This window comes from Staurois parvus, unplaced genomic scaffold (genome assembly GCF_062004578.1).
Source record: "Staurois parvus isolate SC_StPar_1 unplaced genomic scaffold, SC_StPar_1.0 ptg000048l, whole genome shotgun sequence".
Classification (NCBI taxonomy): domain Eukaryota; kingdom Metazoa; phylum Chordata; class Amphibia; order Anura; family Ranidae; genus Staurois; species Staurois parvus.
The window spans coordinates 6,842,793-6,852,092 of record NW_028317844.1 but is presented as its reverse complement, the minus strand read 5'-3'; the positions used below and the strand labels follow the sequence as shown (position 1 = coordinate 6,852,092).

Here is a 9,300-nt window from a genome sequence, read left to right as displayed (position 1 = left end):
TCCCTGAATTCAACTCAATAAAAGCTTACTGTAAGTGTCCATGTACACACAGCAGAGTTTAGGACAGCTAAATATTCTTCTCCTGAATGCAAAAGAATTGTTTTGGCCAAAAAACGCTAAAATGTTTCAGCAGACCAGGCCATCTTCTTCCATTGCTCTGTGGTTCAGTTCTGATGCTCACTCATCCATTGCAGGTGCTTTTACCTGTGGACATGGGTCAGCATGGGCACCCTAAATGGTCTGCAGCTACACAGTTCCCAAAGCATAACACCATGATGCCAATTTTTTCTGCTTTCAAAACATCAACTTCATGAAAAACATGTTCATTTGCTGCACTAATATATCACACTCACTTTCAGATGCCATTGTTAGGAGATAATCAAGACTAGCATTTTCTGAAGCACAGCACTTCTCATATCTCTCATGACAAGTGAACTTTAAAGATATCCTACTTTACAGACAAAAAAAAAATTAATCACACAAAAAGAAGATTGATCTGTAGAATGTACAAAATTTTTATTGTTTTAGGTCGATGACCTGAATTACTGTTTTTCCTCGTGCATTTCCTGCTTCTAGCTTATCAAAGGCTTGTGGGACATCAGAAAATGGAAACACTTTTTCAACAACAGGCCGCATCTGAGGAAAAAACAAAAAAAACAAAAAAAAAAAAAAGAAAATATGATATGCACAGTATGATTAGAGACAACAAAACAACCCTAATACAGTGTACTTTGGTGCAGTGGCTCTACCCAACCCCCTTCTAACTGCAACTTTAGCTGTAGTCAGCCGCATGCTGATCCTGGGGAAGTAACGTCACTGGCAGTGAAGCTGAATGCCCAGCTCCAGAACCAGTATCCTATTAACTATTGGTGGAAGTCCGTTGGCAAAACCATTCAGTACGCTGAACCCTAGACAACCTCTGTAAACTGACATTTCCATGAGTTTTGATCTCCTGTGTCCTCTGGAGCAGTCACTGGTTCTTCTGGTTGACCTACAAATGACTACAGTACATACAGAATACAGTACATTGGTGATGTGGAGAGCAGAAGTAGGAACCGCTGCAGATCCGCTTGCAGAGAACATAGGAGACTGACACTTCCTGAAGTATCGGTTTCCCAGCAAACTTTGGGGGGATGATTCCACAGCAACAGAGCAGCACTTCATGGTGTGTGGACAAAGGTAAATATTCTCTTTTACAAGCACAGCTTTGCTGGGGAAAAGAAGTATAGCAAGGATGTTACTTTAAAAAGAGAAGTTAAGAATTAAAAAACACAAAAACAAACAAGCATTCATACTCACCTAGATAACTGCAACATCAATTTGATCCTGCTGTTCCCTGCCAGCTCTAGACTGAGAACGGAGTGATCAAAGACTATTGATCACTCCGTTCTCAGTCTTCAGTGAGCAATGAGTGGTGACTGTCAGTCACTGCTCTTTGCTCTGCCCCTCCAGCGCTCACTGGAGTGCCATACTGTGGAGAAGGTGGGAGCAGCTGGCTAAGGCTCTCAGTGGCACACTGAGAGGCTAAGCCAGCTGCCGGTCAGGCATATGTGTGGATCCCTGTAGAGCCTGTACTGGCTCTGTGAAGTCAGCTGACCTCAGACTTTAGCCTACTGTAGGCTGAATCTGGGTCACAGGAGTGCAGAACTAAGTACACCTTGTCACGATCGCGGCGACAGACCCCAGACCTTCTCACCCAAACTCATGACTGAAGGACTAGCCGATCTAAAACCACGATGTGACATGCGTAACAATGCCACACCCAGCTGCACCCTGCACAACGATTTTCCAGCTAACGGACTACAATCGATGTACCGGCAGCCTGGGCGATTGTTACTGGGTCAGGTTAATTATGCAATTAACCCTTCACACTGCCACCACCTCCTTTTTGTACAGAGAAAGAGGAAACTCTGCAATATCAGCTATAACACTATAATGATTGAAATAATCGACTGCATAACACGATCATAACACAGGCCTGTTATACAGAGGTTTAAACAAACAGTAGCGTTCTCTTTAGAGGCAGGGATTCGTAAATTGCAATACAGAGCTATAGAAACAGTTCAACACTTTCAGAAAGAAAGATTTATTACTAAAAGGTCAAACGAGTGCAATAAAAATATTTACAGAAAAAAGATGTAACTAAGATATATATATAAATATACAAAGAACCATAGCACAGCAAAGAGATATCAGAGAGAGGTGAAAGGGTTAAAACACTTGCCAAAGTCCTGGGTTAGCAGATCCAAGTTTCAGAGCAAAAGCCTGGGGTCTTCCCAGGTGGTATTGATGTTAAAATGGGAGACGTCTTCAACTTACACTCTTAGGTCTGACAGCCTATTTTGTAGTTCCCAGCAGGGGGTGTCTCTGAAGTCAAGAACCAATAACCTGTTTAGGGCGTGGAGGTCTGGGTGTCAACCTCAACTAGAGCCCAAAACCTTGTGTAACCTCTGCACAAGTGACATTCGACCCGCGTGTAGATTATTATGCAGACAAGTCTGAGGATTGATTAGATATGAATTATGAAAGTGTACACTAAACGGTTCACAAGATCTATTTTTCTGCTTTCCTGTGTGTCCGAGACGAAGCGAGTGACCCATCAAACTGTTTGCCTGCTCATCGTCCATCTGACGATATGTTCGGTTTTTATGTAAGGCTCTCATATTCCAAGATATGAGACATAGGGGAAAAATGGTTTTAACTGAGGTTATCCGATTCTGTCACCTACGCTGAGTTAAGTTTTATGAGGTTGGAATCTCTCTCAACTCTGGAGAAAGCTTGCCTTATCTCTTCCGAGCTGTGAGATGCTACAGCTTTCCGAGATAGCTAGGTGCCTAGCTCAGAGATGCCTTGGCCTGCCAGTGACCTACAACCAGCACACACACGCTGGCCAAATGTCTCCTCTCAGAGAGGGAGTGAGGGGAGAAAATGGATACTCTTAACAGAATGAAGTCTGCGTCCTTCACTGTGTGTTGTGCACGTTTGTGACACACCTCTGTGACCCACAGGAGAAGTATGGCCAAAACAGCTTTGGCTATACTTTTCCTTTAAGGACTTTTGATAATGGTATCAGTTTGAGACACTTTCGAGACCAGTCAGAATTCACTGGCAGGTGCATTTGACCTCCTTCTGACCTGCATTTGACCTGCTTCAATTAGATTTTGTATTTGCACAACCCCCTGGAAGCAAACAAAGGCCCATTGACACAGACTCAAAAAAAAAAAAAAAATCCAGGTTACACATTGGCTAGAAAAACAAAGCACACAGCAGTGCCAGTAATACCAGGATTATCATGGATTGATTAATCCATGCTGTAATTTTTTTGTAGTTGACTTCGTACTTCTGCTGCTATCAGACAGCAAGCACAGCTCATGGGTCCCATTACAATTGTCTACAATGAAGTGTGCAACTTTCTGCACTTCTGTTACTAGAACAGTAGGGGGAGCTGACATTAGGCTCCAGGCTTTAAGTAAATAATTTTTTAGCAAGAAATTCTGGCATCAGCCTGTACCAGGAACTGAGATCTGATTTCAGGATTTTCTCAAGCCCAGAGAGTATGCAAATGTGTGATGTCATAGATAATTAGTAATCTTCAGGGCTGAGTGGTAGACTCCCAGCACATTCTTTTGTACTCTCGATAAAAGAAAGAAACCTTTCATAAAGTGAAAAAAGTGAAGTATGAAATCCCTGACGTACACTAGGACCCTGAACACATAGGGGATGCAAAGCAGCACAAGAGGGAAATTTTATTACACTTTTGTGCACTTCCTGAAGTCAATACCAGATTGTATACACACACAGAAAGGCACAATACTCTTATATGACTGTTTTGTATATAATTGTGTGTGAAAACAGACCCGTGACATTTGGCGCTGCAGCTCCACTTATTGATGAGATTATATATATATATATATATATATATATATATATATAAATAATTTTCCCCCAGCATTCCTCCCTGTCCTAACAAGGACAGCAGCCAGTATGTTCCAGTATGTGTGCATCAGCCCGCATACATCAGATATGGACATCTCACGTTCAATGACATTGGGCATCATTTATTTGTTTATTTCTAGAGAGAAAGCAGCCCCCTTAGTAGGCTTGCTCAGTATTATTTTGGTTAATCATAGGTTGATCAGACAGTTCTGACCCATTCACAGACATGAATACCAAACTGATGATCCCCTATATTTAAAGCTTTACACAACTGTGTCATTTGTATTGATCAAACCCATTGTGTTCTTAATCCTGAAAAGGCTGACCGTACAGCAGAATAACATAACCGTGATCCGCTGCTAAAATCAACTGACTCAGATGAAACCCCTTCCTGTATTATGGCTGTAAAGGCGGCAAAGAGCTGGGACTGGCTGAATGCAGGATGATTAGGAGAGATTAAGTGAATAAAGAAAACACAGTCTATTTAGAGCAGAACATCAGTCTCCTAGCACGGGGTACTTTTGTTGTGTTCTGGGAAGAGGGATTAGCACACAGGTCTACAGTGAGCAGGGATTAGATAAGCAAGTATGCATCTGTTTATGCAAAAACACCAGCACTGGGAAGAGTATACTTTCCATGCACTTGTTGCATTCTCTTTAAAACATCCATCACCTGGGAGTGCATATTAGTGTAGCCAAAGAACTCAAAGAGGTAGCATAGCCAAAAGAGAGTGAATAGCAGGTGAAAAAGATATCTAATAAATTAAAGTATTCAAAGCTTATTCCACGAAAATGGAAACAATTCGCCTCCGACGATTGGCTATCTCTAATAAACAAGATAAACGAAATGGAGCGCTTGGTGGTGCCCATAAAACTTTACCAAAACATGGTTTTATTGGCATGACTTCCAATGCACACAAGATTATGCTCTGCTTCTATCTTCACAGGTTACTCCCACCCCCCTCTTTTTTTCTTTCCTCTTTCTCTCTTCTGTTGCTATCTTCTGTCTATTTATCGCTTTTTCAAAAATGCGCTCTAGAGGCCCAAACCTGCATGGATGGGAATCGGGTTAAGGCTCCAGAGTGGCGGCAAGGAGTTTGAACAATGTCTTCAACTTGGTAACTGATCTTTGGTCGCACTGACACCTTATGCATCTCCCCCACTGCTTCACGTGTGCTGTAGTGAGATACGGTTTTGTACGATATGGTTGTAACCAATGTTTATATTTTGTGCTTATAAAGCTTGTTTCTGTGCCACCATGTTGGGTGGATTTTTCACCTTGATGTTGTAGCATGTACTGTGCTGAAGAGTGAAATATAAACTTGAAAAAGAAAAAAAAAAAAAAAAAAGTATTCAAAGCTAAAACTTTTTTTTCCATTTTGGATTGAGGAGCAAATGGTGAAACCCCCTGTCTGGCTTTTATTTGCCATCTGTGCCCCACTGAGTAGGTTTCCCACCAATTGCTGTCCAGTAGACACAACAGGAAGGGACCGAATCTCTGGAAACTCTCCTCTTGCACAGTTTCCATTAGAACAAGTATCCTCTTTGAAAGATCAAAATAGACAAGACACTGCCAATGCACCTCAAATTCAAAAAAGTCACAAAAAAGAGAGGAAACACAACATCATCAGGGTTGTGGGAGACCCCTTTCCCAAGGTGATACAATCTCCCCCCCCCCCCCCCCTCACTTTATCTAAGAAAAAAAAAAACCCACACAAAACAAAACTCAGTCTTTGCAGATGACACCAAGCTTTGCAGTAGAATAACATCCTTACAGGATATAATAAAACAATCAAGAAGTGTAGAGCTCTGTGACAACAAACTAAAATGCTCAACGTAGGGTATTAATGTGACAACTGGTGAAACAAACAGTGAGAACTTCTCAATAAAAGTAAATATTAAATATATATCTCGCAGCAGTGCAATAACACTTTAATATATATATAGTGAACAAATAATATTGCGCCCCCAATGGGAGATATAACCTACATACATTGACAACGTGGTGCTCCGTGTCAACACACTCAAATCAATACAAACGTATGAACCACTAAAACCATAGTAAATACAAAAAAGTGAATACAATGAATGAATGCCTCACTCATATATATATATATATATATATATATATATATATATATATATATATATATAACACAATACGTGCCACCAGTGTCCACAACAATAAATTATAAACATGCAGGTGAATCTTGTGCTTTGTAGGCTCTGGTGATGACTCCACACAGCTAGATTGGCTCCTCACATCCTTGCTGTGACCCTAAAAGGGCCTAAGGACCTTTTGGATCACCCCTGGATCCTCCTGGGTTAAAGCGTATCCTCCAGAAAATATCCTTAAATGGCTCTTATTCAGTATTATCAGCTCCCACATGATCCACAAAGAGAAAAACCTCCATAGTGTATTACCATTTATTTATGCAGTAGTTTAAAAAGTAATCAGAACACTCACATGGTGGGTCATCTTGTACACAGCATTAGAACCTCATGTATTGGTGTACTTGCATGGGTTCTTTTGAGAGTCCAAAGATGGCGTCCGCGCTGGAAATGACGTCACCAATGACGTTGTCCTTACAGGATGTCTCCAACTTACAAGCCGACCTCAATGCACTGTTTAAGGTTCTGCACTTGGGGGCTAAGAATATGCATGCATCATACACACTAGGGGGGTACAACTGGGGGAATCAATGGTGGAGAAGGATCTGGGAGTTCTGGTAGATCACAAGCTTAATAATGGCATGCAATGCCAAGCTGCGGTTTCTAAAGCGAGCAAAATCCTCTCATGTTCTAAAAGGAGAGAGAATGAGAGAGAGAGAGAGAGAGAGAGAGAGAGAGAGAGAGATCATTCTACCCCTGTACAAATCATTAGTAAGAACTCATCTGGAATATGCAGTTCAGTTTTGGGCACCAATTCACAAAAAGAACATTGGGGAACTGGAGAAAGGACAACCAAAAACTGATTAGAGGCATGGAGGAGCTCAGCTATGAGGAAAGATTACAGGTATCGAATTTATTCTCTCTTGAGAAGAGGAGATTAAGGGAGGATAAGATCAACATGTATAAATACATCAGTGGTTCACATAGTGAACTCGGTGTAGAGCTATTCACCCTGAGGTCATCACAGAGGACAAGGGGGCACTCTTTACTGGAGGAAAAGAGAATTAATCTCCAAATATGGAAAGGTTTATTCACAGTAAGAGCTGTGAAAATGAGGAATAAACTCCCTCAAGAGTTGGTTCTGGCCAGCTCAGTGGATTGGTTTTAAAAATTCCTGGATTCTTTCCTAGATACACAGAATATAACTGGATACTAATATTTATAGGTAAAGTTGATCCAGGGAATATCTGATTGCCTCTCGGGGGATCACAAAGGAATTTTTTACCCCTGCAAGAGCAAATTGATTCATGCTTTGCTGGGTTTTTGACTTCCTCTGGATCAATTGTGGGTGTAGGATTATAACTTTTTTTTTTTGGTTTAACCTCAATGGACTTTTGTCTTTTTTCAGCCAGACTAACTATGTAAAACTAAGTTTTGGCTTAAAGTGTTACTAAACCCAGGACCGTGCATTCACTATATCACTATATACTCCCACAGTACACACAACATGGAAAACACCTTTTCTCATCAGCAGTTAAGAGCAGTCTTGTGACTTCTATCAGTGTCCAGCAGAGCACTGATTAAAGTTGTAGGAGGAGTTTTCATCCTCTTCTGATTGTCCTATGAGGCTGCAGCACTCCTGACCGTCTGTTTGAACAGTGCTGATTGGTGTGTATTGCTAGAGAGGTTTTTTTTTTCTTGGGAGAGTACATGTGATCAGCACAGGGCCAAACTGAGTATGTACAGCTTGCCCCCAAGGCTCCATTCTATTAGCAGATGGATTAGGGACAGTAGAAAAGGGGAGGATCAGAGAAGACAGGATCAAATAGCCTTTTTACACAGTGCGGAGGATTAACCCCTTAGGTTCTACAGCGTAGCACTATGGTGGTAAATCACGCAGCCATCTGCACTTGAGCATGTTCTGACATGTCATAACATGCACTTGCCTTGGTCACAGACCACTTGACTCAGTCTTTATGGAATAGAGCAGTGGTTTCCAAACTGTGGCCCAGGGCCAGATGTGGCCCTTTGCTTCAGTTTATCTAGCCCTTGGGGCACTATTCCACCAGCTGTCACCAATGATGGAGCACCATTCCCCTACTGACACTATCAATGGAGCATTATACTTCTCACTGATATCAACAATGAGGCACTATTCCTCCATATAAAATCAATGATGGGGAACTGATGTCGGGGCATTTTCTACTCCCACTGGCTACAGTCTGGTCCCCCTAAAGTCTGAGGGACAATAAACTGGCCCTTTGCGTAGAAAGTTTGGAGACCCCTGGAATAGAGGAAATAAGTGTGAATTGCGCTGTTGGCAAAAAATGAAAGACAGAAATCTGGAACAGCGGATTAATATCAAATTTTGCGTGAAAATTGGTAAAAGTGTGAGTGAAACTTTAGCTCTATTACAACAGGCTTATGGTGAACATTCTATGAAGAAATCAAGTGTTTTTGAAAGGCATAAGCGATTTAAGGTGGGGCATGAAGATGTCCAGAATGATGCAAGAAGGGGGAAGCCAAAAAACGCAATAGTGTTACTTGGAAATCCTGAAAAGGTTACACATGTCTGTTTGGAGGAAAAGATCGAAACTCTGACAAGTAGATTTTCCACCACGACTGGTGCACATAATGCGAATGCTTCTGCACATAATGCGTTAAGTGTTTGCGAGTTCCTGGCCCAGAAATCCATTCTGAAACTTGACTAACCATCTTATTCCCCTGACTTGTGTACCCTGTGACTTTTTGCTGTTTCCAAAATTAAAAAATATCTTAAAAAGGACACAGATTTGATGACTTTAGGGATATCCAGTGCGTCGTGACAAAGATACTGCACAGTGTTCCTGAAAACAAATTCCAGGAATGTTGCGAGCTCTAGCACAGTCATCTAGAAAAGTGTTGCTTCAAAAGGGGACTACTTTGAAAGTGACAACAGCCACTGGTGTATAGGTAAGCTAACATTTTTTGTCACAATTTAGCCTGCAGTTGTCCTGACTGTGTAATCCTTACCTCTTGCTGCAGTGCTTCTCCTAGTCCTCGGATTCCTTTCACATGTGTTGTGGGCTTCTGTGTTCACCTATGGGTGTTGCCTGCTATTCTGTGGGTTTACATTTCTTTTCCCTTCCATCACTTCCTGGCCTGCCTCCCAGTTTGAGAATAAATATATATATATATATATATATATATATATATATATACACAGTCAGGACCATAAATATTGGGACATTGACACAAATCTAACATTTTTGGC

The 9,300-nt window shown here is 41.4% G+C and overlaps 1 protein-coding gene across 1 annotated transcript in view; it reads right to left on the bottom strand.

Annotated features, from left to right (window-relative positions):
• Window positions 1–491: 491 nt before the first annotated feature.
• The window catches only part of RTN4IP1 (reticulon 4 interacting protein 1), a 49,772-nt gene continuing 40,963 nt past the window's right edge, over window positions 492–9,300 (bottom strand). The window contains exon 9 of the mRNA XM_089664987.1: window positions 492–636. Coding sequence (XP_089521113.1) covers window positions 517–636 — 120 coding nt within the window. The 3' untranslated portion in view covers window positions 492–516. The remainder of the gene's footprint in view (window positions 637–9,300) is intronic.